The sequence below is a fragment of the Lynx canadensis genome, chromosome B2 (assembly GCF_007474595.2).
Source record: "Lynx canadensis isolate LIC74 chromosome B2, mLynCan4.pri.v2, whole genome shotgun sequence".
In the NCBI taxonomy this organism is placed as follows: Eukaryota; Metazoa; Chordata; class Mammalia; order Carnivora; family Felidae; genus Lynx; species Lynx canadensis.
In genome coordinates, this window is record NC_044307.1 from 148,956,231 (window position 1) to 148,975,598 (window position 19,368).

General features: G+C 41.4%; 1 protein-coding gene across 1 annotated transcript in view; it reads right to left on the reverse strand.

The window, feature by feature from the left end:
* PDE10A (phosphodiesterase 10A) overlaps nucleotides 1–19,368 on the reverse strand; it is a 298,359-nt gene that overhangs the window by 47,261 nt on the left and 231,730 nt on the right. The window contains 1 exon segment of the mRNA XM_030316763.2: nucleotides 467–609. Within this exon segment, the coding sequence (XP_030172623.2) occupies nucleotides 467–609 (143 nt within the window).

Sequence of the window (19,368 nt, forward strand, 5' to 3'; positions counted from 1 at the left end):
GAATGAACATACATATCATCAGAGGTCCTACCACCAGGAACTCACATATATTAACACAGGATCAGAAAAGAAAATGTGAAAGGTGAACTCACTCTTACTAAATTCTAAACTTTAGTTTTTAAATTTAAAATTGCACGGAAACAGAAACTTTTAGATCCCTGATCTTCAACGCCACTTTGAACATCAGGTACTATCTGGTGTGAAGTAGGCGGAAGACTAACGAGAAAAAGCTAACATCTCAGTTAACCCATTTCAAAATGGCGGTCAGATGTTTTTTCCTAAAGATAAAAGAGGCGTGGCCTTTCTTTCCACCTTCCATCACGAGAAGGGAAGTCACGGTGGAAGGGAAAATGGGAACCCACAGAGCACGTGTAACGTGGGGTCCATGACTCTAATTGTACACCCAGTTCGTGTCAGGCGGAATCAAGTTAAAACTGTTCCGGAAGCAACAGGACAAAACACTCACAATTCGATCTCCTTGCAGAGGCGCACCGGGAGGTTAAAGTGCATGAGGCCTTGCCACTCTTCCGCGGTACAGATGCTGTGGTAGGACAGCTTCTCCATCGTCACCCGGTAAATGCACTCGGAATGTCGGATCCTGTGATACATCTGGATGGCAAACCCGCAAAGTTAAGGGTAAATTAAATGAGCGTTTCAAGTAGTTATGTCACTAAAGTTCAGAATTCGGTACAAAAGAATCAGTCAGAACTATAACTGAAAACACTATTATTATCCGTTAACTATGATCACCATACATTTCCATATACAACGGAGACACCCACACATGTGCCTTTGAAGATACAAAACACCTCAGATTTTTTTAAATTGTATCTCCATTTTAAAAGGCTTATTAAATTCTGCAATTCTCTCTGGATAGTGAGATTATTTGGTATTTGGTGGTCCCTTTCTTCTTAGATTCCCAGCCTCCAGTACTGGGATAAACTCCAACGTCTGTTGTTTCTAGACCACCAAGTCTATGGTATTTTGTTACGGCACCCCAAACACACTGAGACAGAGACTAAATGAGTCAGGAGTTAAGACTGTTTTTCTAAGTCTTCTTTTAAAAGTATTTATCTTAGGGGCACCTGGGTGGCTCAGTCGGTTAAGCGTCTGACTTCAGCTCAGGCCATGATCTCATAGTTTGTGGGTTCGAGCCCCGTGTCGGGCTCTGTGCTGACAGCTCAGAGCCTGGAGCCTGCTTTTGATTCTGTGTCTCCCCTCTCTCTCTGCCCCTCCCTGCTTATACTTTGCCTCTGCATCTTTCTCTCTCAAAAATAAATAAAGATTAAAAAATTAAAAAAATATACATTTATCTTAATTCTTGGTGACGTCAAAGTCCTCAGGTCCAAGCAGTCTCGACAATGTTTAATCGTGAAGTCCTTTATCAGTAAAAGAATTTTAGAGATGCATGCCTAATAAATGTATACTCCTTTAGCAATTACATGCACATACAATGTGTGGATATATTGTTTATACTAAAATAGAAATTTAAAACGATAAAAAATAAGAAAGTATGTATTTTTTAATATTCTATTACTGAATAAGACTTTTTGTTCTTATTAAACAATCACATATTTTATTTTATTTTTATTTTTATTTTTTTTAAACAATCACATATTTTAAAATGAAAGCACGAACTACATGTATGTTGTCAGCTGTCAAGCTTTTTCTTTAATAATTTGTGCCACGGTGATGTTAAGGTCTGGGTTCAGTTTGATTTATTTCAATACTTAGATTTTGAGTCATACTATTCGAAAAAGATATGCCGAAAACTACGCAGTTCCATCCAAATGGAATAAACGTAGTACTGGCTGTTCTTAAACATCACACTCGGAGCTTTGTTCCCTAGCCACTAATATTTTTGGCTTAAATTCACATAACTTTCCATCTCCCCTGGTGAGTATCAGTTAATCCCGCAAACGAATTAGTTGCATCTTTATATATTATCGAACAGGTTCATTATGAAACTTAAAGAACTCTTCATGGAGAAGAGTTTAGTAAGTTAAAAGCTGTTTCATAAATTAAAATCGTAAAAAAAAACATTCCATTTTAAAGGAAGAAAGAGAGGTAAAAGGGAATAAAGAAGAAAACAGAAATCAACAAGACGGGGGATTTATCCTTAAACATAAAATGTGATAGTTGAAACATTCTGGGTAAGAGGCAAAAATTGCCAGACCGGATAAAAAACAAGACCCATCTTATGCGTTTTACCAAAAAATCCTACCTTAAAAATAAAGACCCAGATGAGGTAAAATGATGGAAATTATATACCATTTAATACCACTCAAAAGAAAGCTGGGGTGGCTGTATTACTATCAGATGAGGTAGATTTTGAGCAAAGACTATTAGCAGGGGTAAAGAAGGATAATTTTGAATGATAAAGGGGGTCGATTTGTCAAGAGGCCATGATGCTCTTAAACGTCAGCTGGTTTTCAACAGGTGCGCAGGGGCAAGGTGGTGCAGAAAGGACAGTAAAGGTGACAGACGGTGCCAGGCCGACTGGACACCCACGCGCAAATAAATGCACGACTACCCTCACCTTGCACCCTATACAAAGTTGACTCAAAATGGATCACAGACCTAAATGTAAAACCTAAACTTCGAGAAGGAAACAGGAGGAAATCTTTGTGACTTTAGGTTAGGCGAACATTTCTTTGATACAGTGCTAAACGGCATGATCATAAAAAGAAAAGAACTAATAATTGGACTTCTTCAAGGTTAAGAACGGCTCTTAGAAAGAAACTGATAAGAGAATAACAAGACAAGCCAAACGCTGGAAGCAAATATTTGTAAATAACCTACTGACAAATGACTATTTACTTGGCAGCATGAAATACGCAGCTATCAGACCCAGGGGACCAGAGGGCTATCAGCCTGGCTGAGCTTGTGGCTCATGGTTCTGGGATCTGAAGGCCTGTGTAGGAAGACAGACTTGGCTGTGCTCTGCGAGAGGATCTGCTGAATTAAGAGCTCTGTGAAGAGAAGAGAAGCCTGTGTGAGACTGTGTTGGAAAACAGTCCCTCCCCACTGAAGAAATGAAAACTCGACCTGTAGCTTACGCAGCTGGAGTTTCTCAGTGTATACTGTTGGCATATAATATTATAATTGTGAGCTAAAAAAGTAACAAACGAAACTGGTCTAAGAACAACGAACACTTGGGGGTACACGGGGAAAGTTACAAGGCCCTGCGCATACCGGTCTCCCACAGAGGAAATAATTGCAGATGAATCTGAGTAAGTACGTAAATATCAAATAAATAAGAAAATGAATAAAAAAATTCAACAAAGGAGAGACCAACACAAGGCCGAATCCACAGATGGGTAATCCTAAGATCTGAGTTAACGAAAGACAATGGAGAGATTAAAAATATACCGTGGCAAAAATGTACCGTTTGGCACGTCACTTCCTATGCCTACAAAGCTCCTCTAGTTTACGGAAGCCACAAGCACCAAAAAGGCAAAGGAATGAGAGTTATTTTTTCTTGACCAGATCCTAGGGAGATGTGTTTAAGACGCTGTCTTTCTTCAAGCCAGGCCCAAACAAACTATCATGGACAACCCAGAAAGAAACCTTTCCACGCTGAGATTTGCAAGTGCGACAATATTATTCTCCAGGCCCTTTGCTTGATGAAAAACCAACAGGGGAGCAGAAAAAAAACATGTACAGACACAAATCTATATTATTTTTGGTGTTATGCTCCTACTAACAAGGACAGTTTAGAAGAAAGCAAAGAGAATTAAGTCACAAGAAAAGTGACCCAAGCTGTGTGTCCTGACACGCTTCGTTGTATGGAAAATGGAGATGTCCTGTAAGATTCGCTGACTTCTCTTACTCTGTCAACGTACAGGTTTTCTCTTAGGGTAGGCCTCAAAGCTCCCTCTGTTAGCTCTTTCTTGCTACTTTCCAGTAAAAACTGAGGGAAATACCAATTGAAAAAAAAAAAAAAAAAAAGCAGCTTAGCCCATGGAAACAACCCACCAGCTATATATGTAGCAATGAAGTGGGATTTTATGAAACGGACTACGATGACTATTCGCAAAACACAAATATCATGACTAACTAGAGCTAAGCACAAAGGGAGTATTGTTGAGAACCACGTCCTAAGAACCTTACCTACACTACCTGATTTAGTCCTAACGGCAAGCCCATGCTTGGTGTTATTGCTACTCGTTAGTTTAGGAAATAGACACTCAAAAGCAAGCCAAATTTCTCAAGGTCCAAAGTGGGTAAGTTGGAAGTAATGGTCTTAAAATGGCCGGATTTCATTCTTTCTCATTGCCAAGTAGTATTCCATTGTGTATATATACCACATCTTCTTTATCCATTTATCGGTGGATAGACGTTTGGGATCTTTCCATTATTTGGCTATTGTTGAAAGCGCTGCTATAAACGCTGGGGTACATGTGCCCCTGTGAATCAGTACTCCTGTATCCTTTGGATAAATTCCTAGTAGCGCTCCTGCTGGGTCGTAGGGTAGTTCTATTTTTAATTTCCGGAAGAATTTCCACACTGATTTCCAGAGCTACTGCACGAGCTTGCATTGCCACCAACAGTGCAAGAGGACTCCTCATTCTCCACATCCTCGCCAGCATCTGTTGTTGCCCGAGTTGTTAATTTTAGCCATTCTGACGGAGGTGGTATCTCATTGTGGTTTTGATTTGTATTTCCCTGCTGATGAGCGATTTTGAGCATCTTTTCATGTGTCTGTCTTGCCATTTTCAACAACGCGGATGGAACTGGAGACCGCTATGCTAAGTGAAATAAGTCAGAGAAAGACAGATGTCGTATGTTTTCACTCATATGTGGAATTTGAGACACTTAACAGAAGACCATGGGAGAGGGGAAGAGGAAAAAGAAAAGAGTTTCAAACAGAGAGGGAGGCAAACCATAAGAGACTCTTAAATATAGAGAACAAACTGAGGGTTGATGGGAGGGGTGACGGAGCGGTGGAGGGGAAAATGAGTGATGGGCATTGAGGAGGGCACTTGTCGGGTTGAGCACCGGGTGTTGTATGGAAGCGATGAATCATGGGAATCTACTTCCGAAGCCAAGAGCCCACTGTATACACTGTATGTTAACTAACTTGACAATAAATTATATTTAGAAAAGCAAAAAAATTAAAGTTAACACGTTAAAAAATTAAAAATTAAAGTTAACACATTAAAAAATTAAAAATTCAGCAAAAATAAAATGCACATCTCTCTGATTTCCAGCTTGAGACAGAATAATATTCAGCAACCTTCAACTCAAAAAGTGATCAGAGAATGATTCAAAAGGGCAGAGGGAAAGAGTGTCAAATGTGAAAGAAAAAGTGCACATCTGAAAGCGATGCCTTGAAAATCAACACAAGAATGAAACTGCCTGTACTCAGCACCTTGAGACTTCAACAAATACAGACATACGTGTGAGACATGAAACCACCTAGGCTTCAGGGTCAGTTAATTCTTAATCTGTACCTAGCATAGGACCTAACACGTTCAAGTGTTCAGCTCCTATTTGGGGAATGAATAAATGAGCATATCATTTATAAACCTTGTAGTCCTAGAGCCCCCCCCCCCCCAAAATCTAAGTCCATTAAAACCCGTTACCTATACACTTGTAGATTTGGAAAAGGATTAAAACGTTTCTATTTCGTATTACCTATTTTGTGTTACCTAAAAGATGCAGTCTAAGAATTTTTATTCAGTCATTTTTTTCTAAGAGTATTCAAATTAAGGATGTTAGAGGGGGGAAAAGTGGGTGTTACCATGTTCCTACAAACAAAAAGATAGGTAAATTTTAGGTGGGTATTTCTTTTAATATTTATTAATTTATTCTGAAAGAGAGAGAAAGCAAGCAGCCTCCACACTGTCACTGCTGAGCCCAAGCGAGGCTCGGTCCCAGGAACGGTGAGATCATGACCTGAGCAGAAATCAGGAGTCGGATGCTTAACCAACTGAGTCCAAGTGTCCCTTGGCGGGTATTTCTGAGAAAAGTTTTGTTGAAGGTATGAAAAACTCAAGTGTTGTACCCAACATTCAGTTCATCATCTACAGACACAAATTCAACTTACGCAATTCTCCTCTGAAGTACACCACGAATTATTAAACTTTCTACCAACTTATTCCAAACTATTTGATTGATCCTACCTTTGCCTTCTCATTTACGTTACATTGTCTGTGAAGGTGTTTCCTGAACTTTCCCCCATTCCGACAAAATTTCACACTCTCTTAGGTACCACCTACTCTGTATCTTGTATAGAAAACTTAAAAACACGCCTTACTGTCTGTCTCTCCCTTCAGCAGTCTCAGGGAAGGGCAGTGTCATGTGAAAGGTCTAGCTGCATTCAGACCCTGGCTCTCTCATACACATGCTGCTGTGTGACCTTGTGCAAATTGCTTAAACTCTGGACGGCTGTTTTTTTCTTGTGCCAGATGGAAATGATAAGAGCCTCACTCTGGACTGGTGTGAGACTGTGGTTTTTGTATGTAAAATGTCCAAAACAGAACCCGTCACGGAGTAAGTGTCGTACTGAGTTAAGAGTGGTTCTTACTATGATGATCTTACATTCACCGTCCGGGACAGAGAAGATACTCACTGCTTGGTTGGTGAATTCAGGAACGAATACAGGTTAAGCCATTTGTTAGATCTGTCCCTAGCCAATTGGTTTCATTTTAATAATGATTCCCCCCCCCCCCCCACGTCCCTTTAATGGCAAATGGCTTCTGATCCAAACTGTAAAGATCTAACCTGCTTTAAAGGATTGCCTTCTCTAGGCAGAGGATGGAACAGGTATTATCGCTATCCTGTTGGCTTTCGGCATCGTTATCAAATTATTTACTTGAAAGCGTAATATGCGTGACTAAATTAATTAACTCTTTTACTTTTAGAAGAGCTTTCAAGCTTTTTTAAAGTGGTTGTTACCTTCCTGCTAACAGTACGATCATGATCTATTAATGAAACGGAGATGTTGCCAGTCAGAGGTAGGCCCCCTGCATGATACAAGAGGTGTAATCAAAAGGAAGCACAGGAGAGCTAAAGAATAGGAGTGTTCATACGGCCCATGTGCCCTGCCTCTTGGACAAAACTTTTAATCAAAGACGACTGAGCCAAACAACAATAAGATATGCTGTTCTATTATCACGTTCACTGTTAGAAGCAATTTTCAGGGGCGCCTGGGTGGTTCAGTAGGTTAAGCATCTGACGTCACCTCAGGTCACGATCTCCCAGTTCGAGGGTTCAAGCCCCGCGTCGGGCTCTGCGCTGACAGCTCGGAGCCCGGAGCCTGCTTCGGATTCTGTGTCTCCCCCTCTCTCTGCCCCTCCCCCACTTGCACCGTCTATCTCTCTCTCTCTCTCTCTCAAAAATAAACATTAAACATTGTTTTTAAATAATAATAAGGAAGCAATTTTCATGTAGGAAACAGAATAATTTCAAGAGCGGAAGTATTTAAAAATTTCTAGGACCGACATACTTCATCTGACTCTGTATCAGCGGACCATTAAGAAGTACTTCGTCCTGGGGCGCCTGGGTGGGTCAGCCAACTGAATGTCAGACTCTTGGTTTCGGCTCAGGTCACGATCTCAGGGTTCACGGGTCCAAGCCCCACGTCAGGCTCCACGCTGACAGTGCAGAGCCTGCTTGGGATCCTCTCTCTCCCTCTCCCTCTGCCCCTCTCCTGCTCGCGTGCTCTCTCTCTCAAAATAAACTTAAAGAAAAAAAAAAAAAGTACTTCGTACTAGTAGCACAAAGCTTTTCACATTTATGATCTTAATAAAAATTTATGTATATCCTCTAGAAACAAATAGAACACTGAGGGAAAGACAAGGAGCCCACAGATGTGATTAATGCTTAGGACAGAGTTTATTTACTACAAGGTGTTTTTCCTAAGCTTCGTATGATGGTTGGGGGGAGAATGCTCAAATGCGGAAGCAAATTTGCTCAAAAAAATCATGTCAGTGCCAGCACGAGGACCGGATTCAGGCCTTAGCCTCTACTCTCGTGGTCTGTGGACCACCCTTTTTAGTTGAAGAAGGTTCTGGAAAACCCCATTGTAAAGAAACCAGCGGCTGGCTTACCGAAACTGGGAACAGTCTTCTTTTTCATTTGGAAGGATTCGTGCTCCAACTAACAAAAGAAGTATTACTTTAAAGAAGACATGTGAGTTGGGTCTTTTTCTGAATAGGAGCACTTTTGAAATAAACTCAGCTCCAAGAATCCCTCAGGCGGGAAGGCCAAGAAGGGAAGTGGAGAACAGGAGTCACCCTGGAGCAGGTTCAGATAAAGAGGCTGTTGTTTTGAGTTGGAGAACCTGTCCAAACAATATAATTTTTGTAACTTTTAGTGAGAAGAAATATTGCGGTAACAAAACCAAAACAAAACAAAAAACAGTCACAAACTCCACAGAGAGCTGCCACTGCATCACACAGTTTGGCAACTTGGACCGTAAGTAATTTCCTAAAAAAAAAAAAAAAGAAAAAAAAAATCAACGGAAAGATAGACTGCCTGTTAACTGAGTCACGACTTTTCAGGAGTGTTATTTTTCTTGTGTAAATCTGGTTTTAGTGTGGTATAAACATTTAATCACGTTTGCACCCGGGTTTTATGATGCAACACCCTGCGGGTTTGAAGACCTTGGGACTCGCCGGGCCAGCCATTAATAACACGGCTGAATCAACTCAGGAGTGTCTTGTTTTGTTTTTAAATTAATTTATTGAAACTCATGTTAGTTAACAGACAGCGTAATGTCGGTTTCAGGAGAATTTAGTGATTCATCACTTACATACAACACCCAGGGCTCATCCCAGCAAGTGCCCTCCTTAATGCCCATCCCCCATCCGCCTCCTCTCCAGCACCCCTCAGCTTGTTCTCCGTATTTGGGTCTCTTACGATTGATCTCCCTCTCTGTTTTCATCTTACTTTTCTTTCCCCTCCCCGACGTTCATCTGTTTTGTTTCTTAAATTCCACATGAGTGAAACCATATATTTATCTTTCTCTGACTCATTTCACTTAGCATAATACCCTCTAGTTCCATCCACATTGTTGCAAATGGCAAGATTCATTCTTTTTGACGTCTAATATTCCATTGTGCGTGTGTACATATACACGTAGATGTACCCCACGTATTCTTTATCCATTTATCTATCGACAGACATTTGGGCTCTTTCTATACTTGGACTCTTGCGGACAGTGCTGTTATAAACATTGGGGTGCGTGTGCCCCTTTGTATCCTTCTGTACACCAAGCAGTGCAGCTGCTGGGTTGTAGGATAGTTCTATTTTTTATTTTTTGGAGGATCCTCCATACTGTTTTCCAGAGTGGCTGCACCGATCTGCATTTCCACCAACAGTGCAAAACAGTCCCCCTACCTCCGCATCCTTGCCAACGTCAATTGTTTCTTGAGTTGTTCACTTTATCCATTCTGACAGGTGTGAGGTGGTGTCTCATTGTTTTGATTCGTATTTCCCTAATGATAAGTGATTTTGAGCATCTTTTTATGTTTCCGTTAGCAATCTGGACATCTTAGGAAAAGTGTCTGTACGTGTCGTCTACCCATTTCTTCATCGGATTATTTGTTTTGTTTTTCAGGCGTTAAGCTTGGTAAGCTCTTTATAGATTTTGGGTACTAAGCCTTTATCCGCTTTGTAATTGGAAAATATCTTCCACTCTGTTGGCTGCCTTCGAGTTTTGTTGATTGCATCATTTGCTGTGCAGAAGCTTTTAATCTTGATGAAATCTCAACAGTTGACTTTTGCTTTTATTTCCCTTTCCTCTGGAGACATGTCTAGTAAGAAACTGCTGTGGCTGAGGTCAAAGAGGGTGCTACCTGTTTTCTCCTCTAGGATTTTGATGGATAGCAATCCATCTTATTAGGTCTTATTAGGTTGGGTCTTATTAGGTCTTATTAGGTTGGGTCTTATTTATTCAAACATAAATCCATTCTGAATTTACTTTTGTGTACGGTGTGAGACAGTGGTCCAGTTTGATTCTTCTGTATGTTGCTGTCTGGTTTTCCCAGCACCACTTGCTGAAGAGACTGTCTTTTTTCCACTGGATATTCTTTCCTGCTTTGTCAAAGATTAGTTAGCCATACGTTTGTGGGTTCATTTCTGGGTTGTCTATTTTTTTTTTAACCTTTTTAAAGTTTAATTTTGAGAGAGACAGAAACGGCATGAGTGGTGGAGGGGGAGACGGAGTGGGGGAGAGGGAGAGCATCACAAGCAGGATCTGCACTGTGAGTGCAGAGCCCAACGAGGGGCTCAGACTCACAAACCGGGAGATCATGACCTGAGCTGAAATTGAGAGTTGGACGCTTAACCGACTGAGCCACCCAGGCGCCCCTGGGTTCTCTCTTCTGTTCCACTGATGTAGGTGTCGGTTTTTCTGCCAGTATCACACTGTGTTGATGATTACAGCTTTGTAATGCAGCTTGAAGTCCAAAATTGTGACGCCTCCAGCTCTGGCTTTCTTTTTCAACGTGACTGTGGTTATCCGGGATCTTATCTGGTTCCATACAAATTTTAGAATTGTTTGCTCTAGCTCTGTGAAGAACGCTGGTGCTATTTTGATAGGGATTGCATTGAAGACGTCGATTGCTTTGGGTAGTATCGACATTTTAACAGTATTTGTTCTTCCAATCTACGAGCGTGGAACGTTTTTCCACTTCCTTGTGTCTTCAATTTCTTACATAAGCTTTCTATAGTTTTCAGAGTACAGATCTTTTACCTCTGTGGTTAGGTTTATTCCTAGGTATCCTACGGTTTTTGGTGCAACTGTAGATAGGGTCGGTTCCTTGATTTCTCTTTCTGCTGCTTCATTATTGGTGTATAGAAATGCAACTGATTTCTGTACATTGATTTTTTTATCCTCTGATTTTGCTGAATTCATGTATTAGTTCTAGCAGCGTTCTGAGGGAGTCTTTCAGGTTTTCCATGTAGAGCACCACGTCATGAGCGAAGAATGAAAGTTTGACTTCTTCTTTGCCAATCTGTTGTCTGATTGCTGAGGCGAGGACTTCCAGTACTATGTTGAACAACAGTAGTGAAAGTGGATATCCCTGTTATGTTCCTGACTTTAGGGGGAAAGCTCTCAGTTTTTCCCCATTGAGGATGATATTAGCTGGGGTCTTTCATACATGACCTTTATGATGTTGAGTTATGTTCCTTCTATCCCTACTTTCTTGGGTTTTTTTATTAAGAAAAGATGTTGTACTTTGTCAAATGCTTTTTCTCCATCTATTGAGAGGATCATATGGTTCTTCTCCTTTCTTTTATTAATGTGGTACATCAGGTTGATTGATCTGTGAACACTGAACCAGCCCTGCAGCCCAGGAATAAATCCCACTTGATGATGGTGAATAATTCTTTTAATGTACCATAAAATTCGGTTTCCTATATCTTGTTGAGAATTTTTGCATCCAGGTTCATCGGGAATATTGGACTGTAATTCTCCTTTCTAGAGGGGTCTTTGTCTGGTTTTGCAACCAAGGTAATGCTGGCTTCATAGATAAGTTTGGAAGCTTTCCTTCCATTTCCATTTTTTGCAATAGTTTGAAAAGAAAAGGTATTAACTCTTTTAAATGTCTGGTAGAATTCCCCTAGGAAGCCATCTCACCCAGGACTCTTGTTTCTTGAGTGATTTTTGATAATTGATTCAATTTCTTTGCTGGTTATGGGCCTGTTCAGATTGTCTATTTCTTCCTGTTTCAGTTTTGGTACTGTTTGAGTTTCTAGGAGTTTTTCCATTTCTTCCAGATTGTCTAGTTTGTTGGCATGTAATTTTTCACAGTATTCTCTTATAATCGTTTGTATTTCTGTGGTGTTGCTTGTGATCTCTCCTCTTTCATTCACGATTTTATTTTTTTGTGTCCTCTCTTTTCTTTTTGACAAGTACAGCTAGGGATTTATCAATTTTGTTTATGGTTCCAAAGAACTAGCATTTAGTTTCATTGATCTGTTCTGCTGGGTTTTTATTTGTTGGTTTCCATATCGTTTATTTCTGTTCTAATCTTTACTTTTTCCCTTCTTCTGTTGGCTTTAGGCTTTATTTGCTGCTTTTCTAGTTCCTTTAGGTATAAGGTGAGGTTGTGTATTTGGGACCTTCTTACTTCTTGAGAATTGCAATGCACTTCCCTCTTAGGACTGCCTTTGCTGCATCCCAAAGGATTTGGACTGTGGTGTTTTCATTTTCATTTGCTTCCAAGTATTTTTTTAACTTCTTCTTTAATTTCCTAATTGACCCATTCATTCTTGAGCAGGATGTTCTTTCACTTCTATGTATTTGAGGGCTTTTCAAAATTCTTTCTGGTGGTTGATTTTAAGTTTCATAGCGCTGTGATCTGAGAATATGCACAGTATGATCTCGATCTTCTTATATCTGTTGAGGGCTGATTTGTGACCCAGATGTGATCTATTCTGGAGAATGTTCCAGGTACACTTGGGGAAAATGTGTATTCTGCTGCTTTAGGGTAAAATGTTCTGAATATATCTGTTAAATCCCTCTGTTCCAGTGTGTCATTCGCTGCCATTGTTTCCTTGTTGATTTTCTGCTTAGAGGATCTGTCCATTGTTGTAAGTGGGGTATTAAAGTCTCTTACTATCATGATATTATTAACAATGAGTTTCTATATGTTGGTTATTAACTGATTTGTATATCTGGGTGCTTTCAAGTTGGGGGCATAAATATTTACAATTGTTAGATCTCCTTGATGGATACACCCCTTAATTACGATATAATGACCTTCTTCATTTCTTGTTACAGTCTTTGTTTTAAATCTAGTTTGTCTGATAGAAGTACGGCGACTCTTTCTTTTGACCTCCAGAAGCATGGTAGATAGTTCTCCATCCCCTCACTTTCAATCTGAAGGTATTTAGCTCTAAAAAGAGTCTCTTGTCGGCAGCACATAGATGGATCTTTTTTTTTCCTGTTTTTAAAAAGTCCATTCTGATACCCTAAGTCTTTTCATTGGGGCATTTAATCCATTTACATTCAGAGGGATTACTGAAAGATAGGAATTTAGTGCCATTGTGTTACCAGTAGACTTGGTGTTTCTGGTGATGTTCACTGGTCCTTTCTTGTCTTCGTTGCTTTTGGTCTTCTTTTCTCCACTTAGAGAATCCCCCTTAAAATTTCTTGCAGGGCTGCTTTAGTGGTCACGAACTCCTTTAGTTTTTGTTTGTCTGGGAAAGTCTGGATCTCTCCTTCTATTCTGAATGACAGCCTTGCCGAGTAAAGGACTCTTAGTGCATATTTTTCCTATTCAGCATGTTGAATATTTCCTGCCACTCCCCTCTGGCCTGCCAAGTTTCAGTGGACAGGTCTGCTATATGTGTTTACCCTTGTAGGTGAAGGACCTTTGGGCCCTAGCTACTTTCAGAATTCTCTTTTTATATTTGTATTTTGTAAGTTTCACCATGAATTCTCTCTTTGTATTTTGCAAGTTTCACTATGATCAACAGTGTTGATCTATTTTTGTTGATTTTGAAGGGAGTCCTCTGTGCCTGTTGGACTTGGATGCCTGTTTCCTTCCCCAGGTTGGGGAAGTTCTCAGCTATAATTTGTTCAAATGATCCTCTGCCCTGTTTTCCAGCTCTTCTTCTGGGACTCTCATAATACAGATATTGTTTTGTTTCATGGAATCACTTAGTTCTCTAAGTCTCCCCTTGTGATAGAATATCCTTTCCTTCTTTTTTTCGAGCGTTATTATTTTCCATAATTTTATCTTCTGTATCAATGATTCTTTCCTCTGCTTCCTTGATCCTCATTGTCAGTACGTCTAGTTTGTTTTGCATCCCAGTTATGGCATTTTTTATTTCATCCTGATTAGTTCTTAGGTCTTTGACCTCTGCACCAAGGGTTTCTCTGGTGTCTTCTATGCTTTTTTTTTTTTTTCAAGCTCAGCTAGTAGGCTTATGACTGTTGTTCTAAGTTCTTGTTCAGATATATTGCATACATCTGTTTTGAGCGAGTCCCTGGCTGTGATTTCTTTTTGACCTTTCTTTTGGGGAGAATTTCTCTGTCTTGTCATTTTGGCTAAGTTTCTGTCTTTTGGGTGTTTCAGCAGTCCATCACCTTAACCACTAGGCCACCTCATCCCACTCTTTTGGGTGTTTTAAAAGCATGTTATTTTTCCTGCACCTGAGAGTACTGCTATATGAGAAAGACGTCATACACTGTCCAGGGCCTAGCACTCCAGGAAGTGTTTCTGGTGTATCTTATACGCATTCCTCTGCTCGTTCCCGCTTGTCAGTCCACTTCAGAGCTCCTCGCCTGTAGTGGGGAGTGTTTGAACCTTAATGAGGTGTGTTTTATTTGTTGAAGTACCCCTGAAAAAAAGTGTCGGGGGGGGGAAGCCTGATCCCCAAAAAGAGAGAAAATGAAAGGGAGCCAAAAAATAAACCCAGAGAATCAAAAAACATGAAGGCTGATTCCAAAGAAAAAGAAAGGAAAAAAAGAAGAAAAGAAAAAAGGAATAAAAAAGCCTGATGGAAAAAAAGAGAAAAGGACATGACAAAACAAACAAGAAACTAGGAGCCTGATTCCAAAAGTACAAACGAAGAAGAAAGAAGAAAACAACTGTAGGTGTTGCTCTGAAGGAGCTGATTTTCAGAACACTTGGGGCCTGGAAGGTGCTGGCTGTGTTGGGCTTCAGGAGAGGCCTGCTGCGTTGGCTCAGGGTCAGTCTGGCCCCCACACATAAGCAGCTGGCAGGCCTGCGGCGGGGTGGGGCTCGGTGTAAACGGGTCCTGCCTCCACCGGGGGCCTGTGTGTTGCACTCTGAGGTCGCACCGTGTTGGTGTTGGGGGTAAGATGGCACCACCCCAATCTCTGGTCCTCGGACAGGGATCTCACACCCTGCCCTGTTCAGGCAGCCCTCACGGAATAGCGAGGGCGGTCAGCTCACCCTGCGCCACGACTGTCCTGCCTTTTATCTTTGGCACAGGGCTGGGATTCAAAACTCAAAGTCTTAAAAGCACGGGGCACCGCACGGATGTGCCCTCCTTCCTCTGGAGTCGAACCTCTCCACGCCGTGCGACGTCCTCTGTCCCTGAGAAACGGTCCCACGCCCGCACAGCGTGCGGAATCTATGGTGTAGCACCGCTGAAGGCAGCAAAGGTTATATTTCCTCTGGGTGCATTTCTGTCCCCTGCTGACAGAAGGCCTTTGGATGGCACCTGCAGGGTCTTTTATCCTTGGGAGGCAATAAACCCTCTTCCAACAGTACTCCAGGAAGGGGACTGTTCTCTCCCAGTGCGCCCCGGAGATCCTATACGCTCCGGGGCCGACTCCCTCCTCCCCAGGAGCACAGGCCACAGCTGTGCTTTAGAAGTCATGCACTTCTAAAACCTCACAGTTTGAGCTCCAAGCGCTGTCTGCAAAAGAGAACTGGGACACTCAGTACTTCTCGCTCTCCCGTCTGTGGGCCGAAGAGGTTTTCCCCTTGTGCAAACTTTATGCCACACTTTCCCAATCCTTCCCTCTCTCTCTCCCTTTTGTCTCTCCACGGAAAGGGTTCCCTCCCCCTCCGTGGCACCGCCGTCTTTCTCTGCCCCAAATCATTTCCACGTACCTCCCACCTGTCACGCAGTCTCCCTCCAACTGTGGAGATCCTCGGCCACTCTGCAGATCCACTTCCCGGGTGTTCTAAAAATCTGACCTCAATAGAGCCGTGTTTGAGGGACGAGGAAAGCCCAGGGTCCCCCTGCTTCTCTGCCATCTTAACCCCTCCCCAACTCAGGAGTGTTTAAACCGACAGTGATGCGTTCTTCAAGGAACACATGGAATCCCGGATAGACCTTAAGAGGACTGATTTCTACCTCCTTAACTTCCACACATACACTCACCTGAAAATGACTTTTTTCCACCTCCCATTTCAAATTAACCCCTTCCTTAAATTGCTCTAGTATAAAAACCTCCTAAAACAAATGGAAATATAAAATATGGCATTAATGAAATCTAATAATGGTTTCTAAAGCTTTCACAAAATATTGAAGGTGGACAGAAATAAATTTTCAGCCGATAGATCATTTAAAATAACTTTTGATCGACCATTTAAAATAACTTTTTCCATATCTTAGCTCAGGTGGAATTCAAATGAAGAGAAACTGCTAAAATAAAATGCATTCCGTTATTTCCTTATTAATGAAAGCAATACTTCAGGCCTCCTTGGAAAGAAAAGGGGCAAGTAGGAATAAAACTGATGTTGAATAGTGGGAATCGAGTTTCTCAGTGTCAAAGAAGAAAGTTCCAACGATGGCAATGAGATGGCTTGAAGGAATTCTGTGGTGTAAGAGCAGAGGTGTCAATACGTATCTCAGGGAAAGAGAGAAAGAGGAAGCGACTCCAGAGGCTTAGGTAAAATCTCTCTTCTCAAATGGTGAGAAAAAGGGAAAACGTTTCAGAGGAGAAACCTGTCCGACAGCACCTTAACCAAACGAGGAATCGAACGTCACCAAAGGATGTGTCCCTGCTCAGGGGTCTGCTGGGAACACATCAGCCTGTGAGAGTCCTGCCAAAATTATAACCTCAATATAATCGTGAGGAAACGTCAGACAAGTCCAAATTAAGAAACATTCTACAAAATCACCGGCCTATATGCTTAAAAAATATCCAGGTCGTGAAAGGCCAAGAGTAAGGAATGGGTCCAGATGAAAGGACGCTAAAGAAGTCTGTAGTTTAGGGACGCCTGGGGGGCTCAGTGGGTTAAGCGTCTGACTCCTGATTTCGAATCAGGTCACGATCTCAGGGTTCATGAGTTCGAGCCCCACGTCGAGTTCTGCGCGGACAGCTGCGGAGCCTGCTTGGGACTCTCTCTCTCTCCCCCTTTCTCTCTCCCCCTCCTCTGCTCACACACACACTCTCTCTCTCTCAAAATAAATAAACATAAAAAAGAAGAAGTTTGTAAGTAAGATACCTGGCATAGGTTAGGGGCTGAATTCAGTCCCCAAATTCCTATGTTGAAACCTTAAATCTGTAGTGCCTCAGAACGTGACCTGTTTGGAGACAGGGCCTTTACGAGGCGATTAGGGTAAAATGAGGTCAAAAGGCTGGGCCTGAATTCGGTAGGACACGTGTCCTTCGGAGCAAAGGGGAACAGAACCCAGACATGCACAGGAGGAGGACCGTACGTAGACACAGGGAGAAGAGGGCCACCTAGAGACCAAGGAGAGGGGCCTCAGAAGAAACCGAAGTCACCGACACACTGGGACCTGGAGTTGCCAGACTGTGGCTGATCACTTCCTGTGGTCTAAGCCAGCCAGTCTACAGTGCGGGTCATGACAGTCCTAACAAACTTGTACGGTTCCAACAGGAATTTCTGGACTTTGAAATTCTGCAGTGGAAAAATGAGATGACGTACTTGTCTTTAGAAAATACAAACAAAAGTACTTGGGCGTTAGGGGACATTTTGTCTAAAACACGCTCTCAGATCAGAGAAACACAACATCTATGAATGGGATGGAGAGAGAAGAAAGAAAGAAAGAAAGAAAGAAAGAAAGAAAGAAAGAAAGAAAGAACGAAAGAAAGGAAGGAAGGAAGGAAGGAAAGAAGAAAATCAAGGTAAAAATGGCAACATACCAACACTGGGGAGCACAGGTAATGGTATGAGGGAACCTTTGTATTATTTTTGTAACGTTGCCTTCTGTCTGAAGTTATTTTAAAATAAAAAGTATAAAAAACTTACACTAAGCTTAGTTTCAGTCTAAAATAGGTAAAATGTATTTATAGGTATATTAACCATTTTTTAAGCCACAGACATCTTATTAGGATAGAATAGTTTCCAATAATTGATATTTTTTACTTTTGATAATCATTTATCAAAATTTCGTAACATGGTTACTTTGATCACATAATGACATATACTATCGCAAGCCAAAATTAGTTTTTAACACTTATTATACATGTTTTAGCTTATCTTAATAAATAAAACACTTTAAAGCATAAAACATGTTACATTAGATCAAACTTCTGTGGGGTACAGAAATACATATTCAGAGAGAGAAAAGAATGATGCTAGAGTTTACGATCATATGACCTTATTGTTATATATTTAAATGGACTATAATGTTCTCAAGTTGCTACAGTAGATTCCACCGGAAACATTTAAAAAAAAAACCCATAAAGGGGTGCCTGGGTGGTTCAGTTGGTTAAGCATCCAACTTCAGCTCAGGTCATGATCTCACAGTTTTGTGAGTTCGAGCCCCGTGTCGGGCTCTGTGCTGATAGCTGGGAGCCCGGAGCCTGCTTCAGATTCTGTGTCTCTGGCTCTCTCTGTCCCTCCCCTGCTCATGCTCTCTCTCTGTCTCGAAAATAAATAAAAACACTAAAGAAAATTTAAAAAACCGATAAAAACCAATATTCAGGATATACTAGAAATTATATTCTCTGCAACTTTTTTAAAAGTTTACTTATTTATTTTGGGGGGAGGGCAGAGAGAGAGACAGAGAATCCCAAGCAGACTCTGTGCTGTCAGTGTAGAGCCTGGCGCAGGCCTTGAACTCACAAACTGTGAGATCATGACTTGAACTGAAATCAAGACTCGGGCATGTAACCAACTAAGCCCCCCAGAGGTCCCCTCTCTGCAACTTTTAAACTAAAGAAAACAAATGTAAGCCTGTCTATATATAAATATATATATATAGATTTATGAGAAATACAGGTACAGAAAATGTTTAAAGCAAAAAGTATTTGCCGGCTCTACTAGTGTATTTCTGATGAACTGGGTGGCAGGAGAGGTCCCCGTGAGAGGGCACAGGGTGACGCAGAGGAGGGGTGTTCTTACTAAACAGCACTGAGTTGCATACGGTTGTCCCTAGTCACCAGAGTACTGCTTTTTGCCACTTTTGTTCCTAATCATCTCTCAGCTGTTTCCATCAGCTATGTGGCTGTCCCTATGGAACTCGAGGTTCTATCTCCGAAAAGTACACTTTTCCGCATTAGTATGGTGGTGACTCCCATTTACATTGGTTTAGCTTTGTAAAAGGTTACAATTTTCCCGGACTTTTAAATGCCAGTAATATCATTAAAGGATTATCAGAGTTTACCTAATACCAAATGTTTATCTCAACTATTTTAAAGCGAGGCCTAAAAAACAAACGGAAACTCACTTAATAGATCATTCAGCGACCAGGGCACATGTGTTGTGGGGGGGTCGAGTGCACTGACCCCTAATCTGACCACCGTGCTGAGACGCGCCCCACGCGGTCTCACGAGTGGGACTGTCCCAGGGGGGGTGTCAACACAGGAGTCACTGCCATCTTTTGTACAAGACTCTCCAATGCAGGACATATGACAGACAGTAAGGGTTTAGATAACATTTCCTTACTCATTTCAGTAGATACCGTGACAGGTAAACCTTATATTTGAACATTGCACCTTTACATAACCTCATT